The following is a 24,294-nucleotide window of genomic DNA, read 5'->3' on the forward strand; positions in this document are numbered from 1 at the left end:
ATTCCCTTATCACAAAATGACATAAGCCAGTGTTTTTATTAAATATGTAAATCTATCTGGGATTTTATTTAATATTTGACCTTGAAAAGAATTCCTTGCAGATATGTTTGATTTCACTGAAAAAGCAGAGACTCCTGATTTGTCTTAAGAACAACTTTGAGTAGAGCTAACAAATAGATATGTTAATTAATTTTATGTTTAAGAAGGGGGTCCCAGACACAATGGTATTCTCTCACTTAAATTCTCCTTCCCTGAGGGCGTGGTATAGTGCTCACTAATAGAGTTGTTAAAATAGAAAATTCTTAACACTGATCAAAACAGACTAGTAGTTAACACTGTAACAGTGCCACTGTTAGAACAATGGAACCAGGAGAAAAAGTGGACTATAATGGGAAGATGAGCAAAAATCAGCTACTGACAACCAAAAGGACCTTCATGATAACGAAAGTATTAAAAATCAAGCTCAAAATTCATTAAAAATATTTTGTCTCATTTCTCAAAAAAGAACTTTAGTGAATGGTCTAATGCTTACAAGAGGTGCTGAAATTCAGGTTTATTTACATGTTCAGAACATACTTCTTTACAACATTTCTCTTATTAGAAATACGGTTTTGTGAGATAAAACTGTGGAGCACAACTCCCCCCACCCCCCCCCCCGCCCCCGAGAAAGTTCAGAGAACGCTGACTCAGATTTAACAAAATCTGAGGCAATGTTACAATTTTTAAAAATATGAATTTTATCGTTAAGATGGAAGGTACATTTCGAAAATATTTCGAAAACCCAGTATGATATTTGTGTTGTGACGTTCTAAAGCGCATTAAACATTTCTAATCTCACTTCAGGAATAAATGGGATTAGAAATCAATTAGGGCGGGGTCGGAGGGCGGCGCGGCGCCGCGTGGGCGCGCACGCGCCTGAGCGCGCGCCCGTGCGCGGGCGGGACTCGGCGCTCGCACCGCCTTCCGCTTCGGACGCACGGTGGGCCCAGCCGGTGTACGTGCAGCAATAACACGTCGGCCCCGCTGCCCGCCATCGTGCCCGCCGTCCGGAAGGCCACCGCTGCGGTGATTTTCCTTCATGGATTGGGAGAGACAGGACCGGTTATGCCTGTAACATTAAATATGAACGTGGCCATGCCTACTTGGTTTGACATTATTGGGCTTTCACCAGATTCACAGGAAGATGAAACTGGAATTAAGCAGCAGAAAGTGTAAAATCTTTGATAGAGCAAGAGGTGAAGAATGGCATTCCTCCTAACAGAATTATTTTGGGAGGATTTTCTCAAGGAGGAGCTTTATCTCTCTGTACAGGGCACTGACCACACAGCAGAAGCTGGCCTGCGTCACCGCTCGCAGCTGCTGGCTGCCGCTGCGAGCTTCCTTTCCACAGGGTCCTATCAGTGGCGTGAATAGAGACATTTCAGTTCTTCAGTGCCATGGAGATTTGGATCCTTTAGTTCCCCTAGTGTTTGGTTCTCCACTGCTGAAAGGCTGAAAACCTTGCTAAATCCAGCCAATGTAACCTTCCAGAACCTCTGGAGGCATGATGCACAGTTCATGTCAACAGGAAACAATGGATATCAAGCGGTTCATTGATAAACTCCTACCTCCCATTGATTGACGTCACTAAGAGGGCTTGTGGAGAAGTGCACACCAGCATCACCGTCGTAGAGTATAAACTTTTTCCTGTGCCCGATCTTGAAACCTGATGTTTGCAGTGTTAAAATGTTTTGCAGATACACACCAATGACACAGACTAAATGAATCTCCTCATGGGAAATTTATGATCTGTTAAGTTTCTATGTATAATATGATCCAGAATATACTAGTATTAAAATAGGTGAAGCAGCTAGCTTCTTTCTCCCAAATGTAATTCAGCAAAATAATAAAATACTGCAACCAGATTTTTTATTACATCACTTGAAAATTATTAGTATGCTTAATGAAAACTTGTTCAGGTATAAATGAACAGTTAAGACTCTGCTTATTAGACTCAGCATGCTTAATGCATGCTGTGACTTAGACTCTGGACTTACTCCCAAATTAGTCACCATGCAGTATCTGCATTTTTATATATGTGTTCATATGTGCTTAATGATTATAATACATAGTAAGAATGTGTTATTACATTATTCCTAATTATAAGGATAACGCTTCTAAGTGTCAGTAAAGAGTAATATTGCTGTCTTCAATTAATGGCCCTTTTATTTTGGGGACCATGTTTTTCTTCCTGAATATAATTTCTATTTAATATTCTTTTTCCTCTCTAGAAATGAAATATGTTCTTTCTTCTTTATCCTTCATAACAGACCAAATATTGCCTACTTGCCATAAACATCTGCTGTCAATACATGCTGTAATTTGACATTCTGAATCACAGACATGATGGCATTGAAAATGTATTTACACTTGTAGAAAGAAACCAGACATCCCTTCAAAGTTTCTGCACTACTACTTAAACTGGACCTTTGTCTGCAGTTTAGGCCTGCAGAGTTACTAGAATCTTCAGTCCAGGTAACGAGAATAATTCTGTGGTTGTATTTTTCTGTAATTATCTGGAAGAATAATTAGGTCATATTCTAGTATGTTCTGAAATATTTAAGACTGATCTTACAAACTGTAATTTCTAAGATGATTTGCTCTAAGATGATTCTCCTCGTAGCATAGAGTTTTAGTTTACTTATTTTGCACATAGGTTTGAAACCGACTGCTGTAGGAAATGAACAATCCATTCAAAGAATCTGCTTTACTTTTATCTGCCAATGGACTTATTTGAAATTTTCACTGTAGTCAGAGAGGATCTTTTAAAGTTAGTTTTTGTGCAAACATAAAAGTAGCAATTATTTGATTTTAAATAGATTTTTATGGTGTAGTCACCACCCAGGTTAATATGTAGCAAAAATGTACACTTGATATTTCTGAACCATTGTTAATTTTTCTGCTGTATCCCAACTGACTAGAACACCGTTAGGAATGCTTTATAAATGGGTGCTACTTGATGATGGAAACAATTTCGTATGGACAGTATAGGATGTTAATAATGAAGCCATATGTTTATGTCTGGATTTACAGTTTTTAAACAATCATTTACTAAGTCATTTTGCTTTTATCTTGAAGAATATAAACTGTTGTTTCACACATATCAGCAAGATCTAATTTATGGCAAGAAATATTCCGTTGAAATGTTGTGCTGTAATGTGGGAAAATGTAAATCTTTTTCACGGTTTCTATCAGTGTGAAATAAAATTTAAATCTGACTTTAAAAAAAAAAAAGAAATCAATTAGACATAGTCAAAGTTTAGTTATTTGATTTAGAGATTGGGGTTCATTCCAATCCAGTGTTTGATTAGTTGATGTGCAATAGCTCGGCTTGGTGGCACAAAGAATGCCTGCTGCTTCCCTTTGGTCAGAACATCCACAACCTAAAATACACCACAATAAAATGTATTAGGATTTTAAAACTGTCATACTTAAATACTATTTCTATGCTTATACAATTCAACTAAAATGTAATGACTTTTACAGTGAATAACAACAGGAGAAAGTAATAACATCCATATTCAACATGCAAAATTTAGTACACTATTTTTAGTTGCTTCATTGAGTCAGTGATTCAATTTTTAAAATAGTCCAGAAAGACATTTTTCCTGATGAAAGTAAGGTTATGAAAAAGTATATGCTACACATTTATTTTCAAAGTGAAAATCAACTTTTGGAAAAAATTCCCTTTTATCCTTTTACAAAATTCTGAAAAAAAAATCTAATTTCTACTTTTTTTGAGGTTGAGCATAAAATAAAATTAATTTTGTGTAAGCGAAGTCACCAAGGATTTCAGGTCTTCACTACTGTAGAGTATCCATCTGTTTTCTATACAAAGACATTGGGTTATATAAAACACAGACAAGTAATTTATCTTTCATTGTATTACTTAAGGATGAGTTTTAAAAAGTTCTGTGAGTGTATCTTTGTTATACAGTTTCGTCAGTCTTGTCAAGTACATTTAAAATGAACAAGAACTTTTCAAAACTTATATGCATTTTTACTGATATTTTTTGAGTTACTTGCTTTAATGCTACAAACTAAAATATGTCTAATAATAATATTCCTGCTTCTCATCTCTGAAATAATGTTCACCCACTTTAAGGCCACTGAAAGGTATCATTACTCTCAAGGAACGGCATGTGAAATGAGAAAATGGCACAGAATCATCATTACTAGAAGAATCTCACAGAATGAGTTAACAGTGGACACATCAATTACATTGTAATCCATGAATGATGAGGGGGCCATAGCCATTCATTCAACTTGTTGAAAACATGTATCCTTGCTACATGCCCAAACCAATACAGTCAGAGAATCAATAGAAGGAAATTAAATTGAACTTCACCTGTTCTCTAGTGAACCAGCGGGCATCCTCTATTTCATTCTTGTCAACTTTAATTTCTGTAGACACTGCCACAGCTAAGCAACCAATCATTAAGGAGGAGGGCATAGGCCATGGTTGACAAGAGACATACTGAACATGGCCAACTCTGACTCCACTCTCTTCTTCTACTTCTCTCCGAACAGCATCTTCTATTGTCTCCCCTAATCAAATGGGGCAAAAGAACAAGTAGCTGATTAACATACCCTGGACATTTTGTGCTCCAAATGGTTCAAACATTTGGAAAACACTTTGGACAGAAAGTCCAAAGAATTCAAAGAATCAGAAAGCAGAAGCCTAAAATGAGATTGGAATTCAAGAAACATTATTTCTTAAAGTATATGACTACCTACAGAATCAAAATGCCAAAAAACTTTTCATTTCTTAAAGGTCTAAATTTGTTATATTTTAAAAATTATAACATCTACGACTATCCAGCACCTACTTACTGTTGGCTAAACACTATGCAAACACTTTATATATTATCTTGTTTATGTATCTAACCTTTTCCTCACTAAAATCTCGAAACATTTTTTTCTTATGTTGTCAAACAATTATTGCAGATAACTCTTTTCCAAAGAGTTAAAAACTAAAATTTTAAAAACAGCATACAATGAAACTCATTATTTTTCTCTTACCAAATGATTATTTTTCTCTATATAATTGTTGACCCAGCTATAATAAAGTAATGCCTATAAATGTAATTTATATTTCTGATTTGTTGAAACTGAGAATTAGAATAAAGGGAATAGTTTCTAAGTTAAATTTATCTGAAAGTTTATAAATATTTTGCTATTTAAATACAGCTTTCTATTTCAAATAGATTGGTAAATTTCCTATATTAAAATTAATTTATATTCATAAAAATAGTGAAAAGATAACTCATAGACTAGCATAAGATATTTGTAAGACCAAACTAAATAAAGATTAGCATACAATACATATTTAAAAATCCCTAAAATCAATAAGAAAAAAAGATCAACAACCAAAACAAAAATAGGCAAAGAATATAAAAATGTAAAATTCAGGGAAAAAGAAACTGGATGCCTAATACATATCTGAAAAAGATGCTCCATCAGCAGGGAAATAAAAATTAAAACGACAATGACACACCATTTCATAACCATCAGAATGGCAAATAAAAATCTTGATATTCCTAACTTGGTGAAGATGAGGAATAATAGACATTTCATGTACTTCCAGAGGGAGTGTAAGTTGGTAGGAACACTTCAGAAAACAACTTGGCAATATGTGGAAAAGATTAAGATGCTCATATTCTATGAGCTAGCAATTCTACTCTCAGATATACACCCTATGGAGGCTTGTACCACTCCTTACAAATGTGTACAAGGAGTAGTTCAAGAATATTCACTGCAGTGTTGTTTGTAATAGTAAAAGCTTTGAAATAAACTAAATGTCCAACAGCAGAATGGATAAATGAATTGCAGAATATTCATAAATGGAAGGCTACACAGCAGTTAAAAAAAAATGACCTAGAGCTACTTAGAGGCAGCACAGAAATTAACAGCATGGACTCAGAGCTAAACTGCCCAGGTTTGAATCCCTGCCCTATCACTTACTAGCTGTTTGATCTTGGGCAAGTTATTCAGCCCCTGTGCCTTAGTGCCCCATCTGTAAAACTGCTGAAATACCACCTACTTTATAAGCTTGTATGAGGATCACATGATTTAATACAAACAAAGCCTTCGGGAAAGTGTGGTACTACATATGTTTAGTACTATTATTATCTATCAATGTAGATTAATATTGGAAGTTGAGATTAAACGTGTTAATTAGATATATTAATTCATTTATTCCATAAATATTTACTGAACTCCTACAACATATCAGGCATATGCTCTAAGGGTTTAGGATACAGCAATAAATAAACCAAAGTCCTTGCCTTTATGGAACTTACATTCTGGTACTAGCAAATAATAAACAAATAAATAGGTAGATAAATAGATAAATACATACATATATACCATGTTAGGTGCTGATGAGTGCTGTAGGGAAAAACCAGACTGGATGACAGGGATTGTAAATGCAGGGTATAGGGCTAACTAATGTATTTAGGGCTATCAGGGAAGGCCTCTCTGAAACGGTGACAATTGAGCCTAGTACAGAAGGAAGTGAGGTGTAAATCATGCAGATACCTTGGGTAAGGGCAATATATGAAAGATATATGAAAGAGCAAATAATGAATTTTTAAAACACAAAACTATTCCACTGGTAAAAATAAAAATTATATCATCTAAAATACACAGAAAATATTTTAAAATATCCCAGTTTTATAACATGATAATTTATCAGAGATTATTTCTCAAATGCCGTCCAAACTTTTTATTTAGAAATTATAAGTTAAATGAAAATTACTATAAAAATTATTAAGAAAAGGCTTACCAGGTTCAATAAATCCAGCAAGGCAGGTAAACATGCCTGGAGGAAATCTTTTCTGCCTGCCTAAAAGACATTTGGTCCCATCTGGATGAATAACTTGCATGATTACTACTGGATCTGTTTTAAAAAAAAAAAAAAAAAAAATCAGATGTATGAATGACAGGAAAAAATAATTTAGACTCATTGTGTAAAGTCACTGTCTAGTAGGATAATAAAAACATGTATCTCCTGTAAGAACAAGACTTTTGTCTAGTTACAAGAGACTATTTCTTTCTGCCGGGAGACAGAGTATTTCAGGAAAATTGCATAGAATATTGTCAGTAAGCTAAAGAAAGATCATTTTTGTCTTCTTTCTCATCTTAATAGCAACATTCATTGTGTATTTATGGTATGCTAGGCTTATTTTTATTTTTTAATTAGAAAGAAGTTTGAGTAGGTAATACATGGCATGGAAAAAATTCAAATTTTACCATAGCAAATGTAGTGAATTTCCCTATTCTTTCCATTGTGGTCCTTAACAAAATGTTTTTAAAAGCTAATGTGGCTCTATGATTGAGTTTAATCCATTAAAAAAAAATATTTTAAATAATAGTTCATCTCTCCAGAAGTCACTAATTCAGTAAATTCGCCTCACTAGATCACAACTGAGAACCGGTAATCAAATGTAAAAGGCTCCTGAGCAGCAAACACATATGTCACTAAGCCATGCACTTTACTCCCAGGAGACCTCCTCAGGTGTTGCTGAGTCTATCCTTTTTTCACACAACTTTAAAGCGCTGGGTTATCAGATTTCTAAATCCACAGCCAACTCAAAGCACCAATTAGGAGAGAAAGTACAGGCAGACACCAGCAGTAATGAGAAGCTAGCTCCAGGCTCTACCGCTTTGGTGATGCCATAAGCAGGTACTTGACTATTAGGGCTTTTTTTTCCTCTCCACTAAGTGGACCCAGATGGTGGGTTTTTGAAATCATGTATCTCAACACATCAAATATATGCTGATTAACCCAGGGTTAAGAAGGGTAGTAAAAGTCATCAAAGTACGTAATACTTTAATACTTATAGTCTTAATAGTTAAACTAAACATGCTTTCAATAAAAAGGTAAGCCCCTCAGCAACTCAAAATCTTGTCTTTCCAGAATGCCTTATTCCCTAAGATTTCCAGATGGCTGAGGTTTCACTGTAAAAGAAAAGGCTTACCAACTCTTGGGTATGATGTATTGTGAACACCATGGAGGCTAGGACAGTCTTCTTTTAAGCATACTCTTTTATAGCCACCTTCTTCAATTTTAGTTGCACTTCCACAGGTTGGGCAGAACTTATATCGACTGTGCCAGGCGAGGACAGATCTTGCTTGAGCTACAACCCCTACAAGAGAAGCAAAAGAAGTTTTACTTCTGTGACAAACTGTAAACAAATTAATATAGAAGTAAAATGTTCTTAGGTCATAATAAAGATGTACACTGTATTTTTTGAATAGCTGTGTGATCAAGGGTTTTATTATTCCTATTTTTATGATCTGTATCTTTCTTTTAAAGTAAAAGATTTAATTCTACAGATGACAAATGAAAATTAGATTTACCATTAATTTGGACTAATAAAATATTGTCCCTCATATAACTCTCATATAAGATAGATATACTGGGACTTCCCTGGTGGCTCAGTTGTTAAGAATCCGCCTGCCAATGCAGGGGACATGGGTTCGATCCCTGGTCCCGGAAGATCCCACATGCCGCAGAGCAACTAAGTCTGTGCACCACAACTACTAAGCCTGCGCTCTAGAGCCCGCAAGCCACAACTACTGAGCCCGCATGCCACAACTACTGCAACTCGCGCACCTAGAGCCCATGCTCTGCAACAAGAAAAGCCACTGCAGTAAGAATCACGTGCACCGCAATGAACAGTAGCCCCCGCTTGCCGCAACTAGAGAAAGCCCGAGCGCTGCAACGAAGACCCAATGCAGCCAAAAATAAGTAAATAAAATAAATAAATTTATTTTAAAAAAAAGATAGATGTACTAACATCTGTATACACTGTATTAGTTTCGGCATTTACTATAGGTGATTTGTAAATTTTGGATATGCATGACTCTATAGCGTATAGTGACTTTACAAATAGTGACTTTACAATAGTGACTTTTATAAAAATACACTACAAAGACAGTTCTTAACTTAGATTTGGGCCATAAAGACAATATTACTAGGAAACTGTAGGAACCCATCTCTACTTTCCTTGGGACTAAGACAATACTGGTCTGCGTCACTGTGGAACATATTCTGTTTACAACTAGAAACTACATAGAATAATTTTTAAAAATATTGTGTTTACAACTTTTGTGATTAACTTTGTTTATGACAAAAATGCCTAATAGAATAAATCTTAGAATATGTACACTTTGTCTACAGCCTTTACCCTGAAACTTCAAAAAAGAAATAATGTGGCCTGACCAAAAATACTAGAATTGGGGCAATAAGAGTAGAAATGCTACATTCCAAATGCCTGACAAAACCTCTCTCTCCTAAAATAGATTATTCGGTCTAAGGATTTTGGAAAAAACAAAATAATCAGAAACAGCAATAACAACATTTTAAACTAGGAAAAATGAAACTAATAAACCATAAATAAAAACAAATGTAACACTGAAATTCAGTGAACCATAGACAACAATAAATACCTGCCTGCTCTGTTACTGTGTATTATGTAATTTACCTCAAGGTATCGCCATTATTTCAGTATCATCACAATACAAAAAGCTAACATTTATTGAGTACTTACTATGTGTCAAGCACCTGGCAAAGATCTTTATATACATTATCTTATTTAATGTTTAGAGCAACACTATAATGTAGGTACTACTATTATCCTCATTTTTGGGAGGAGGAAACTGAGGCAGACAGAGGTTAAGTATCTATGTAAGGTTACACAGCAGCTGAGTAAAACAGCCTCAGTTTCCTTGCTAGTTTTTTTTTTTAAAGATCCTTTTGATCTTAAAATTATATATACAGCTTCAAAGAAAGGATATTTTCTTTTTAAAAGTGTTGTGTTTTTTCCACAGATGTGGGGAATAAAACATACCACCCCAGATTTTGGGATGAGTGCTAAGAAGTCTCTGGAAGAGCCTACCAGATCGCCTAAGAGAATGTGGACATTGAGAAGTGACCCCTTCCTCACCTCCCATTAACTCTTCAGTCTACTGTAATATACCTTCTATTCCACTGACACTCCTCTCGTCAAATTCATCAACAGCTTCATATTATCAAACCAAAGATTCTTTAAAAAAAAAAATCTTCGTCATCTTACTCAAATTCTCAGCAGCATTCAATATATTTGACTACTAACGCCAAGAAATACTTTGCTCTCTTGGTTTCCATGAGCACATTCTCCTGTTTTCTTCTTACTTTACGTTCGCACTGTCAACATCATCTTTGATGGCTCCTCTCCTTCTATCTGACCTCTAAATTTAGGGGGATTCAGGTTCTTTTTTTTGCTTGCTCTCAACTCTCTAAGTAATCTCAGAAATTTCCTGGGATTTAAATACCACCTTTGTGTTGATGACTGCCATACAGGTATATTCCAGTTCCTCTCCTTAGTTCCAGATTCTATTTCCCTTCTCTGAAAGTTAACATGCCCAAAGCGAAAATCTTGATTTACTTCAAGTCTGTCCTGCTTCCCTCGCTCTACCCATCATTCCATATTATTTTATCAAGAAAGAGTATTACTATCTATCAAATTACTAAAGTCTCAAACTTAGCAGTCATTCTTGATCTTTTCTTTCATTATTATATACCCCATACTCACTCCATTAGCAAGTACCGCTGATTTGCTCTCCAAAATATATCTTGAATGTACCACTATTCCACCATCTCCCCTATTATCATCTTAACAACTCAGACGTAGTCTAGGTTACCAGCATCTCCTTCTCACTTATAAGTCTCAACCTACTGTTCAAGCCCTATCAGTTCTACCTCCTGAATATCGCAAACTCCCCTTTTCTCTCTACTCCACTAATCCAAGCAACTGCAATCTCTTACCTGGACTACTGTAATCTCCAGTCCCCTCTTAATAGGACTCCTGACTTCCACACTTAATTATCTACAGTTCATGATCTACAAAGCAGCCAGAGTGAGGGTTTTTTTTTTTTTTTTTAAAACCTAGGCCAGGTTATAACATTTAAATGGAATTTAGAATAAAATCCCTCATTCTTACCATGATATATATGACCCCACATGAACTGGCACAGCAAGCAACAGACAGCAAAGCAAAACAGTCAAGGTCTTTGCCATTATGCTCACTGTACAGCAGGCACTGAATAATCATTCACTAAAAAATCAAGTGAAACCAGTATGCATTAGGGTTAATTCTGGGGAAACTAAGCCTGGCTGATTAAAACTGCTGTAACCACCCAGGAGAGTAGTCCTCTATGGTGAGAACTTTAGGAAGTTTCTAATGAAGACAGCCTAATTTCATTGCTTCCTGGAAAGAGTGTGCTTCCTAGAAATTGTGGATACATGCAATTTCAATCCAGTACCAAAAATCAGATTATTACCAATACAAGTAAACAGTGTTCACTTCTTACCAGCTTCTTTTTCTTTCAATTGCAGAAGAGCTGGCATTGGAGGATGAAGAAAATAGCAATTTTCATGTCTTTGCTTAAATTCTTCAGCAGCAACAGGATCTATACCTAAAGCAAACCAGGCAACCAACGCATCTTTTTCTTGTGAGACTTCCCCAGCATAATTAAATAACTCTTTTTTCATTTCAAGTTCTACTCCAAGGAAAATCAAGGTGATCTTCTCAGGCTGAGCCAAATAATCCTTTATATCTGTGTAGTTCAGCTGACAAAGCCTGACTTCCGGCTGTTGGAAACTTTCTTTATTGCCACCTAGAGTAACCAAGGGATTTAAATCTGAGAAAAGGATATAAACCGTGGCTGGATGGCTTTCTTTTGCTAACAGCCAGTCAGAATTATTTCTTTTTTCACTTTTCCGGTCCAGTAGTGTCTTGCTAAAATAATTTTCACATTCTTCTATTTCACTGGTTAGGAACCAAGGCTTCTTCCCACCTTTAGCATTAGCTAGTAAGTTAGCTATATGCTTATAACCCCAAAATTCAGCAATATCCAGTGCAGTCTGCCTTGATTTATTGATAATGGATCTGTCGCACCTATGGATGGAAGCAAAAAATAAAATAGTAAAGAAACATTTTCTTCAGTATTTATTACAATAAAATATTTCCAGATGTACGTGATAGTCCCTCTATTTAATAATTGCATATATTTCTTTTTGTTTTAGCACATAATATACTAATGGATAGGTAAAAGAAATAATCATAAATGATTAAAAGTTAGAGACAGCAGATATTTAAAATTTCTGGAAGATTATTTATAAAATAAAAAAAGCAGGGCTTCCCTGGTGGCACAGTGGTTAAGAATCCACCTACCAAGGCAGGTGACACGGGTTCTAGCCCTGGTCCGGGAAGATCCCACATGCCGTGGAGCAGCTAAGCCTGCGCTCTAGAGTCCGTGAGCCACAACTACTGAAGCCCGCATGCCTAGAGCCCGTACTCCGCAACAAGAGAAGCCACCGCAGTTAGAAGCCCGCGTACCGCAACAAAGAGCAGCCCCCGCTCGCTGCAACTAAAGAAAGCCTGCACGCAGCAATGAAGACCCAATGCAGCCAAAAATAAAATAAATAAATTAAAAAAAAAAGCATACGTTTTATGTGCTATAATTAGATATTAAATTTTTACAAGGAGTTTTCTGTAGTCATAGTGGGTAGATTTACACATTCTATTTGGGAGAAAAAAATTAATTTAACTCAATTTCTTTGCTGTTAAGTATGAAGAGTTAATTTCCCAATTAAAAAAAGTTAAAAGTTTTTAATTAGAAATTATATTATATAACAAGACTGTTCAATGAGTTATTTACAAGCCCAATGTTATAAATATGGCTATAAGAAAAATTTAAAAGAAAATGCGTAATCCAGAAATTAAACCAGACACTCCTTCAGGTGGTACAGCCTAAAATGTTTACCCTTTCTCAAGTAGAAACTGGACAACATCTGGGTGCCCATTCCTTGCAGCATACATTAAAGCAGTCCAGCCATTTTCAGAAGTTTCATTGAGAAGAGATGGAGAATGACTGAGCATTACTGTTAACCTGGCAATATCTCCTTCTGCAGCTGAATAGTGAAATTGGGATATAATTTCTTGGTTTGGACTTCTTTTTACAGAAGACATTTCTTCCTTAAAATAGGAAAATAGGAAAAAAAACTCATTTGCAATTGCTTTCTTGTATCAGTGATTGAACATTATCAGGGTGCTGATATAATTATAATAGTAGTTATGGTTTCTAAAACAATATACCCTTAAAAAGGTAACTGGTAATCAACTGTCATCACAGCATACATTTCAAAACTGTTATCAGTTGAGAATTTTAAATATAATTCAGCATGGGGGATGTATAAAATAACGTATAAAGAACTTTGGTGGAATACAGTTGAAGGGGGTGACATCATTGGGAGGGGGAATAAGGTAACAGACATTACAAAGAGGAAAGTGTATTTCAGGCAAACCAGAGGGACTTCAATATGGATCAGGGCATGAGGGGAGTTAAAGCAAGCAGACAGAAATAAAGACAGATGTTTTCAGCAGATGCCAAGTAGTATTCTTAGATTCTGTGGTACTAGAAACAGATCTGTCCTCTCAGGGAATTTATGATCCTATTCAAAAAGCTACGTTTCACATGAGAAAAATTTATTGCTTTACCTTGCATAGTTAATTCTGCTAATCCATCAGGGAAGGATTTTTGCTCATGGTGTGAGGTAGGGGTCATGATACATTTTATCCCAATAGATAATCCATTTGACTCAGCATCATTCTTGAATTCACTATCTTTGTCCCATTACATTGCAGTATTATCCTTGTCACAAATGAGACGACCATATATTTTGGATCTGTTATTGGACACTGTTCTATTGGTCACTTTGTCTATCCTTGAATCACAGAAGCTTTTAAAACTATTAACTTTGTCTGCTTTGTTACTCTGTTATTTCAGTAAGAAAGAAAATAATTGTTCCATACCTTTTAATAAATGTTGCCTAATCGTGGACTGAATGTGGTAGGGCACAAACTGAGTTTTTGTGTGTGTGTGTGTGTGTGTGGAAATGGTTCATATTTCAGTTGTCTATAAACGTCTCAAAGTACTTTTTTTAAGGTATGATTTTTTTTTCTATGAAATTCTATTAAGAAAAGATTTGGGATTCTAACTAGGTTTCTACCATTCTGAGCATAAGATATTGAGGCTGAAGAGAAATAAAGGTTATAATCCATAATTTTTGACAGCAGTTGTCTCTAGGGTTCTGACACTGCAATTTTGTTGATCAGTTGTGTAGTAGGAATAGCATGACAATATTAAAAGAAAAAAGTGGGCTTTGTGACTATTCACCTTACCTGTTTATATCTTTCTGCTACCTATAAATAGGTCAAAACTACTCACAGGAATAGAAACAAAATATTGAAATTCTGTATACAACTTAAAGTAGGAGTGACTTCTAGATTAGAAAACAATTTTTTATTTCTTTTGATTTACTCTAGAATTTACTTCACCATTCTCTTCATATTAAGATTCTTCAATGCTTTTAAAATATTATGAATAACGAAAGCTACAACTTTTCAGGACTTTATTTTGCACTGCTGTATACTGACTCATGTATGGTCTCCCTTTAAAGTTGCCTTATCCTTAAAATCATATCATACAGGTTCTTCAGTTAGGTTTACTTCAGGCAGTATTTAAGTCATGGTCACTTCCTTACCTTCTCCACAGCCCACTCACTGCAGGTTGACTGCAAAACTGGCCTCCAAAAATATAGTACCATTCACTACCCCCAGCGAATGATTATGCATACAGTATTCTCAGGTGAAAAGAAGTGGAAAATGCACACTTTCTCCCTTAGCTTTCTCAGCAGAAAAGTCATCTAGAAATAGAACCATTACTCATTCCAGAAGAGCACACAAAGTCTAAAGTCCACCTCTACTGTTTGATTTACTTTTTCATTTCTCATTGTCAGGTTCTCCTGAAGGTAAGGATTTGAAGGCAGGATGAGGTGATTCAGTTAGCTAAATGCTGCCCTTGCTGTCCAAGAACACGGACTATCCTGAGAAGTCATTTTAAAGAATCTTGAGTTTAAAGAGTCTTAGATTTAGTCAAACCAACATCCACTTTTACGGATGTGTACCCCGGTGCCCCTGACTGGTCCAAGGTCACATGGCTCAAGAGACAGGGCAGACCTCAAATACAGCTCTGTCACTTAAGTCACCGACCATTATTTCTTGGGCGTTCAAGAGGGCCACCTAACCGACCAAGCGCCACCCATTGCACGGTCTCTCCAGTGTCTCCAAACAGTCAAATACCTTGAGAGTTTATTCCCGTGGCAGTACTGTGAGGTTACTTTTATTTAAAAACATGAAAGCACACATGAAGCAGCACTTCTTTTTCCCCACCTCAAAGACTGCGCTGGATCGGCTGAGTCCCCAGCCCCGTCCCCGGCGCCCGGGCTGCAAGTCCAAGCGCGAGGCTGCGCCACACCACCCAGCAGGGCAGGGCCCGACAGCGCGCAGACCCGAGAGCACAGAGAACTGGTTTCCAGCTCCAGAAGCGGCACTGGGCCGACTAACTCGCCGCTGCTGCTACTAACCCACAGGTGGCCAGGATAGAAGAAAGCAGGTTGTAGTCGAAGAACCAGGATATCCCCACGCTCGCTCTTCCCGGCGCCGGATGAAGCCTCTCAAACTTCCGGCGAAGGGCCGGTGTCCTCGCACGGCTTTATGGGAGATGTAGTTTGAAGGTCACGGACTGAGAGATTCGAGAAGGCCCGGGGCTTGGCGTGTAGAGGCTTTGGGGAGCTGGGGCAGGAGGCCCCAGCTGAGAGGACCGGCTTCCTAACGGTGAGTGAAGGGCTGTTTGGTTTGGTTTTGTTTTTTTCCTGGTGAGACCGAGATGTGTAGAGCGATAAAAAATTGTAGGTCTGTGGAAAAGGTTTTAAGTTCTCCAGAATTTCACATCTATTCCCCACAAGCTTCTCTCGGATATAGTTCAGTGTGTTGGAGTGTTCAAAGCATTCTTTCTTGTTAGATAAACCTGGAATATTGGTTGGACCAAGTCGTTCCAGTATATGACCTTAAACAGGTTATTGGCCTCGAACCTCAATCACCTCATATGAGAAATGGGACCATGTGTTGATGCCTACCTCATTCAGTAGTCCTCTAAAAAGTTTATGTCAATCGTCCACAACACCTCCTTGGGTTGTTGTGAAGTTTAAATAGAATAACATATGTACACACAACGCAATTATTATTGTTACTGTTATTTTTTTATTTAATTTACCGTGTTTTCGTACTCGCAAAACCTACACAAGTTAAGTGAGTTCGAAATTACAAAGCTCGGCGTTGTTAGTCGTCTAACTCCCAGATCAGGTATTTTTCCTTTACTAAATTGCCCCCTTGGCATTCAGTAACAGTTAAGGAGTCTCAAGGTTGACCATTGCTTCCTACCCCGATTTTAGGCATTGGAAGTTCTTTCTTTTCTCAGTGTTTACATGCCCGCCGACATTGTACTTCCATAACTACTTTTTTCTAACTTTGTTCTATGTTTCTTTCTGTGAGTAGTTGGCTTCAGTCTTTAATGATTTCAGTAATGAGGCAGGAGGTCAGAAATACTTTCAGTTAACTCACTTGAAATACCCAATCTCTGTATTCAAACATATCTTAAATAAGTTGGTTGACGAACGCACCTATATAAATCAGCTAAACAATGATTAATATATAGCCCTCTTCCCAGTCCTTTGGATTCTTTTGAAGTAAATTCCAGACATCATATTATTTTATTGATAAGTATATAAGATTAAGCTTTCTGGATTATGAATATATATCTAAAATATAAAAGGGCTTTTAAAAAGAACATAACTGCAATATGATTAGTACACTTAAAATTTTAACAGTACTGTAATATCATAAAAGAGACATTCAATGTCAAATTTAATTGTCTTAAATTTTATTCCATATTTTACAATTGATTTACTGAAATCAAGACCTAACAAAGTCTCCACATTACTTTTGATGTATTTCAATCTATAGGTTCCCGTTTAATTTTTTTATTGCAATCTATTTGTTAAAAAATAATGATCCTGTAGAATTTCGCCCATTCTGAATTTTGCAAATTGTATGGATACCTATGATGTCCTTTTTCCTGTCTTTTTTTAAACTGGTAGTTAAATCTACAGGATTATTCAGATTGAGGGTTTTTTGTTTTTCCCCTGAAAAGACTGCATAGGTGTTACTGTTTACTTCTTATTGCATTACTTTAAGAGACATATGCTATCTGGTTATCTTTCTGTCATGTTATGGTTGGTTATTGGGTTCAGATGTTGTCAACCTGATAAAGTTTTATGATAAACAGCATAAATTCTCCTTCGCCTTTTTAGCTAATAGTTTTAGCAGCCATTGATGATTGCTATGTCCATGATTTCATTAGGAGGTGCAAAATGGCAATATTCTTATTTGAGCATTAATTCTACCTTTACTAACAGAAATTCTTTTATAATAAAGAACTTTACATTTTTAAGTATTTGTACAGTTTTTATAGGAAGAGTAAGATAAATGTGTGATTTTTCTCCTTTATTTCCTAGTTTTCAGCATGAGTTAGTTCCCTTGTCATCTTCAGGTTTTTAAGTATATTTATGAACTCATGGATGTTAAAAATTTTGATATATTTCTATAATATTTATTACTTTAATGCTCAAATTGTTTCTTCTTTGGCCAGTGGGAACTCCCTCAAGTGGGCTCCTGAATTCTTTTGACCAGGCCACTGTAGTGTTTGATAGTTTACTTCCTTTCTGGCATAACAAAATGTTTTAGACTGATTTTGTAAATATTCTGCACATCCCTGGATTCAGCCCTTTCTCCAAGGAGCATTGGTTCCTTTTAGTAAGAAATGGTATTTAGATACCACAGCCTTTGTACTTGGGGTGCTCATTGCTAATGGGGTACTAAATACTTCTCTGCATGTAATCCTCTTTTAGGGAAGTTGAATAGATACAGATCCTATCCAGTAGGAGTTTATATTCCAGGGGCAGTAATGCTACCAACATAGATATTAATGCCATAATGTTTTCATTTTATTACTTTCCCATTTAGAAACTTAAAGGTTCCTCAGTACCTAGGATAAAAAGTTGAAATTCTTTAGCTTAGCACTAGGTACCTTCCTTAATATGGACCCAGTATATATTTTTAGCTATATTTTCCCAAGAATATTCTGTATAAATTGTCTCTCTGATCCTGCCAAACTGGCTTATAACTGACCTAGGATACGTCTTATTCTTCCTTTCCTCAATACTTTTGCTCAGGCCACTTTTCCTAACTTAAATGTTTTCCCTTAACTAAATCCAGCCCATTTCTCAAAGCCCATCTCAAGTCCCTCTTCTCTTTGTTCTTCTAGATCATTCCTGACCATATGATTATCAGTTTACTACCAGCATTCCCTTTCTCTTGCCACTTCAGTGTATGCTAGCCTTTCTTCCAGCTGCCAGCAACGGTATTATTATTATTTTTTGGCCTGAGGGCCTTTTCTTGTCACCAAAGCCCACTTTGTCTTCCTGCTCAGTGGATCAGCAATGCCAGATAAGTAATACTGCCTGGGAGCAGCTCTAAGCTGATGACTGACGTGAGTGAGTATATAAATTCCTCAGCCTTTCTCACTCTTTCACTGCACTGGCTGCGCTGTTCTAGACTGGCTACCAGATTCCCCCAGTGGGATTAGGTTCTTTTTATCTACAGTGGACACTTGATTAATAACCAACCCTTTATTGGTTCTAGACTGGCTACCAGATTCCCCCAGTGGGATTAGGTTCTTTTTATCTACAGTGGACACTTGATTAATAACCAACCCTTTATTGCTCGCTTTCCCTTCCCTGTCTCACTTCCTCCCTCCCTTACTATTGTTTCCTCCTAGTTAACCAATTGCATGTGAATCCTTGTCTCAGGATTTGATTCTGGGCAAAACTAAACTAAGACAAGGATTTTTCCTTCTTTGAATTCATAACCTCTATTATATAGTAGTTAGCTTCCTCTGCATAACTTGAGAGAATGATTAACCATCATTAAATAAACAAATCACTATTACCACTCATCCTGGAACACATTCTTTTTTGTTTTGTATATTAGAGTCAGTGTTATTGCAAATCAATGCATGGAATTTGGATTGATTGCCTTTGAGTCCAATAGTTTGGAGTTCAAATTTGAAATCACTGTTTTCTCTCTGCTCATCCATTACATCAATTTCCAAAATGGTTTATCCCTCCCTATTACCAGACCTCTAAGACCTCATGGACCCTTTGTTGCACTTTTTAGTTTTAGCTGCTTTTAGCTGCTTAAACTTTTTAGTTTAGTTTTGGTACCCTGCTAGTGAATGTTGTGTGTAATACATAGACTATTTCTTAAGACAGAAATATGCCAGCCGTTTCCTGCAAATTTAGTGAAAATCTGTCTAGTCAATTTTCCTTCAACTAGATAGAAACTTTATTTTATGGACAACATATAAATAAATGTTTATGTAGGTAATTTTACTTGGTGATTAATCTTATATTACCTGGAGATATGTCTCATTCTTGCCACATATTGCTTTTAAATTTTTGTATTAATACTTCATATATTTTTGCCTTTTTCTCTAATAGATTTTATTTTTTAAGTGAAAAGAGTCTGATTTTTAAAATATTTTCTACAGTGATAGCTGCTTTTCTTTCACGTATAAGGCCACTTAATAAAAGTTGGTGGTTGATAATGAGATATGCTGGGAACTGTGCTTTTAACTCTACACAATTTAGAGGTGAATTCAAAAAAAGTGAAGGTACCTTGAACTCTACATAAGGTCTTTGATATAAAATAATGTCACATGGAATTACAGATAGGGATCTAATTTACATACATCATACACATATTCTACATTCTTGAATACACCAAGTTTGCTCTGGACTTTGGGATAGCTGGTCCCTCTTTTAAAAATACTCCTCTCTTAGATTTTCTAATTGTAGGCTCCTTTTTGCTATTCATGGGTTGTTCAAATATCACCTTTGTAGAGGGCTTCCCTGATGACCTAGTTTACAGTAGCTCTCCCACTGATATTTTCTTGTTTCTGGTATTCTTGTTTTCGATATTTCTTGTTTCTGTTCTTTATTTATTGTTTGTCCCTCTAAGGATGTAAACTACTACATGAGAAGGTCCTCATTTATCTCATTTACTTCTGTTTTCCCAGGACCTGTAATTTTGATTGGCATATAGGAAACATTCAGTTAATATTTGCTGATGTTAAGTAAATGGTTGCTCTCTTATTAAGTCAAATGTATTTTTGATGTTGCTACCATACCTTGGAAGTTAGAACTTCTCAAATGGCATGCATCTGACTTTCAGTGGTTATGTTTGTGTGTTTATGGAATTTAGTCAGGAAAATAATATCTGGTTGTTCCTTTCAAGGAGCTCATTGCCTAATGAAGTAAAACAGATGATAAACTATTACATATTCTATGATAGAGTGAAGACAAAGTAGAGAGCACATTATGGGTACCCAATCTACACTTACATGGCAGGGTTAGAAAAGGTACACTGGAGACCTAAAGTTCTTACCCATGTCTTATTCTTCTCTTCTTCCAGATCTTCTGGGAAGAGGACATGGCCCATGTTCCTTAAAGCTAGTCATGGCCTTGTGATTAGTTATAGCCGATGCACTGTGGATAGAAGTGGTGCTCTTCTGGGCCAAAGTAGTTACGAAACGGTACATTGTGCTCCAGATCTTTTTTACCCTATTATGGTAATCTGGGTGTGGCATGTTAAGATGACCAAGTCACAAGGAGATAGGACTGGCATTTACCCTAGGGAGGGAGCTACTTTGGAGAGCTGCCAGACTTGCAGTGGACTTTGCATAAGTAAGAAATAAATTTTTGTGGTGTGAGCCTCTGAAATTTCAGGGTTAAGTTGCTACCTGGCCATAACAAGTCTATTCTGAGTAATACAGAAAACAGTGAGGAGGTAACCTTTGAACTGAGTTTTGAAGGGCCAGGAAATGAAAGAACAGAATCTGTTTGTCAGGGATTCTTCCTTTCCTCCTTGCCTGGGTAGAACCTGAACTCTTAAAAGAGTAGGAGCAAACTTAGAGATAAAAGTAGGTTAGTAGTCCAGATTTTAAGGAAGTATTAGAGTCCACTAAGTGTCAGATATGTCAGAAAAACACACCATAAAATCCTGATATTCTAGGGCCTTGGTAGGCAGATTGTGGACAGCGCCCTGTCAGCAGTCCCCAACTTGTCCGATTTAAGGCCTGTTGTGTTCACTCTGCTTTTGCAAATGCATTTCTTCTTACTGAGAATGACAGCATGTAATAGCAGTTGACAGAGATGACCAAAATAAAACACTTTACCCTTTGTAATGTGTACATCGCAAAGAAATGCTTTTAATCTTTAAATGTGCTCATTTATGATTTTTATGGGTACCAAGTCACTCTTGTTGAGTTTAATGGTAATTTCATCTGTCTTACGATTTTCAAAAACAATTTTCAGAGTTTTTCACTGTTAGAAGTATATGGAAATGACTATTTTTTACACAAACATCAATTTAGTTTATGTATTTTATAAAGAATTCTCAAACAGCAGTTTGTTCTTATTTACAAATGGTCTCTCCCTTTTTGCTGTATGAGTTGTGTTTTATGAAGCAACAACCATGATGTGAGAAAGAGTCTTGTCTGATCAGAGGCAGAATTAACATTACTTGAAAGAGCAGCCTTCTTTCTGTGTACTCAAGTTAATTGATACAGTAATTTAATCATTGAGCCACTGCTCACATTTCATGTTTAAGTTACTTACACTTGATTTTATTTTATTTTTTTAGAATGTCTAGGCTGATGAGGATTTAAATGGATTTGTAGCATTTAAAAATGTCCTCAAAACTGATTGCAGTATGACATTCATCAGATTCTGTATTCAGTTTTAGTTTAGCTATTTTGAAGCTATCAGATGAAAATAAATCTAAATTTAATATTCTGCAACAGATTTTTTCCATCATCATACTAAAGCCCAGAGGAACACAATATATTTTTTTCGTTTTAGTCTTCTATTTTTCCTTAGGATATTTTTGACCCCAGATACTTTTTCCTTTAAATTTGACTGAGTTGTGATCATGGCTCTGACCTCTAGCCTTGAAAGAAGAGGAGTTATGCCTCTCAGGAGCGATGCCTCAGGCACTTTGCAAATCGGCTGGCAGGGATTATTTCCCAGGCTGTGAAACGATGACCTTCTACAGAGAGTGAATGTCTGCAGTGCACGTAAATTCCTTCAGCCATGATTGAGAGCCTTAGGCTTGTCACCTGCTCTATGAATCAGAGTCCATTCTATCTTTATGGAAGATAGGTAATTTAGTGCTATATTTAAAGCCACATGTTATGTGCTCACATGTCAGTTAATTTATTGCTGGAGGTGAATATATTCGGTTTTTTTGAGCCTCATATAAGGTTAGTTCAGAAGTAAATCTGGAGTTTTGGAATGAAAAACTGGGATAATTTTACTATGATTAGAGGGCACCTATCCCGTTATTTCTAGACAAAGTGCCCCAGCAGTGCTCTGTCCGCTGTCTCCGTGTCTGATTTCAATCTCTCAAAGAGGATTTCTGTTGCCTCCTAAGCTATCATTACAACAATAATACAATGCTGATTGCTTCAATATTCTCAGAATATGTTAAAAAGAGGAATGAAATTTAAAATGATTAATAAATACTTTTTGAATCTGTGGGATGGCATTTTGTTTTTATTCTCTGAACTGAACTGTCAGCCTTAATCCAGTAAATTTCCAGAGTTTATACATTTTTAGGATAGAAAACTGATTTTCAGTATTGGTAATTTTAACATTAATGCTAAACACATTAATGTTAAAAATACATTCTGGGGCTTCCCTGGTGGCGCAGTGGTTGAGAGTCTGCCTGCCAATGCAGGGTACGCGGGTTCGATCCCTGATCTGGGAAGATCCCACGTGCCGCGGAGCAACTAGGCCCGTGAGCCACAGTTACTGAGCCTGCGCGTCTGGAGCCTGTACTCTGCAACAAGAGAGGCCGCGACAGTGAGAGGCCCGCGCACCGCGATGAAGAGTGGCCCCCACTTGCTGCAGCTGGAGGAAGCCTTCGCACAGAGGCGAGGACCCAACACAGCCAAAAATAAATAAATTTATTAAAAAAAAAAAAACCACTCTGTATTTTAAGTTCTTGTGAAAAATCCTTGAGAATCCACTTATTGCCAGTATACAGTCTAGCCAGTTCCAATATAAATATGACCAACAGAATTGTGGGAAAGCTACAGTAATTTAAGAGAGAAGCTATGCCACTGAAGGCCATGTGAAATACTTAGAAAGCAGGATAAGAAACTATTACAAAATGCCACTAGGGATAGCTCTTATAATATCCCATTTTTGTCCTAGTTAAAAAGTTATCTGCTATGGGTGAAAATATCTCCAGTTTAAATCACAGGGAACTTTACTGGTGACAGGACCATCAATGAGATACATCTTAGGTAAGACCAGGCACTTTGATCTGAAATAAAATTTGAACATTAATTCATTCGTTCAAAAATAAGGAGTTCTTAAAATGTTGATGGAGAATAGTACTTAATGAAGATCAATTATGCAAAATGTAGCTAATTTTGTTAAATCCAACTTTAAACCCCCAATGGATAAAGCTTATTTAAGTTATATCTCATCATTCATTCTCTTTTGCATGGTTTCTGGTTTTCTTAGCAAACGAAATCTGTGATATATTTGGATGCAGATTTATTTAAAAGTCCCTGGCCTATGGAATCTGGTAAAGCTGAAAGGGAAAACAGAAACACAATACTATCTTTGTTCCATCACTATGGGATGGCATGGGATAATCAGATACTGATCTTAACATCTTACTTTAATATAGGGCAGTATCTTTCACCCTCACCTTTGCCATCCCCTCCTTCCTCCCCTCTCTCCCATCTTCTGTGATCAAGATTTTAATTTAGCATACATGAGAAAAAACTGTAGTGAAATAACTAGGACAGTGATTATATTGCTTTTCAAATATTGGTCCTAGTCCTGAGATCAGAATATAATTTCATCTGAGTTTTAATGACCTCAAATAGGATAATAGTACATTATACCTTGATTTGTAAGCCTACTTTTAGAAGAATGTATAAATTGTCTTTATGGAATTGTGTAGCACCAAAATGTAATGAATGATGTAAGTCAATCTGATTTATACTTTATAATCTTTTTTCTTGTAAGCAGCCTCTGCCTCCTCCTTGGCATTCCCACTGTGCCACCATCATTGTTTAAGATCTTCTCACTGGGATTACTACAGAGGCTTCACAACTGCTTTTCTTGTCTCATATCTCTTCTTCTAATTTATCTCCTAGAATACAGCGAAA

The 24,294-nt window shown here is 36.4% G+C and overlaps 1 protein-coding gene, 1 long non-coding RNA gene and 1 pseudogene across 4 annotated transcripts in view; 2 read left to right on the forward strand and 1 right to left on the reverse strand.

Annotated features, from left to right (window-relative positions):
* Nucleotides 1–959: 959 nt before the first annotated feature.
* LOC132362408 (acyl-protein thioesterase 1-like) lies at nt 960–2,835 on the forward strand (annotated as a pseudogene).
* A 446-nt stretch (nt 2,836–3,281) lies between these two features.
* NUDT12 (nudix hydrolase 12) lies at nt 3,282–15,604 on the reverse strand. 2 transcript variants are annotated; one of them, XM_059916845.1, is made up of 7 exons: nt 15,515–15,604; nt 12,853–13,064; nt 11,398–11,984; nt 8,022–8,189; nt 6,827–6,940; nt 4,388–4,587; nt 3,282–3,422 (listed from the first exon to the last, which is right to left on the reverse strand). In XM_059916845.1, the coding sequence occupies exons 2-7, from the start codon at nt 13,056–13,058 to the stop codon at nt 3,312–3,314; spliced, it is 1,386 nt and encodes a 461-aa protein (XP_059772828.1). In that variant the 5' UTR covers nt 13,059–13,064; nt 15,515–15,604; the 3' UTR covers nt 3,282–3,311. The 2 variants fall into 2 exon arrangements, with proteins under 2 accessions (XP_059772828.1, XP_059772827.1); XM_059916844.1 differs by lacking the exon at nt 15,515–15,604 and adding an exon at nt 15,321–15,400.
* Nucleotides 15,605–15,675: 71 nt separating this feature from the next.
* The window catches only part of LOC132362411 (uncharacterized), a 315,964-nt gene continuing 307,345 nt past the window's right edge, over nt 15,676–24,294 (forward strand). The window contains exon 1 of one of the 2 annotated variants that reach the window (XR_009502364.1): nt 15,676–15,764. This is a non-coding gene — a long non-coding RNA (uncharacterized LOC132362411). The remainder of the gene's footprint in view (nt 15,765–24,294) is intronic. The other variant, XR_009502363.1, reaches the window with a different exon arrangement.

The sequence above is a fragment of the Balaenoptera ricei genome, chromosome 3 (genome assembly GCF_028023285.1).
Source record: "Balaenoptera ricei isolate mBalRic1 chromosome 3, mBalRic1.hap2, whole genome shotgun sequence".
Lineage (NCBI taxonomy): Eukaryota > Metazoa > Chordata > Mammalia > Artiodactyla > Balaenopteridae > Balaenoptera > Balaenoptera ricei.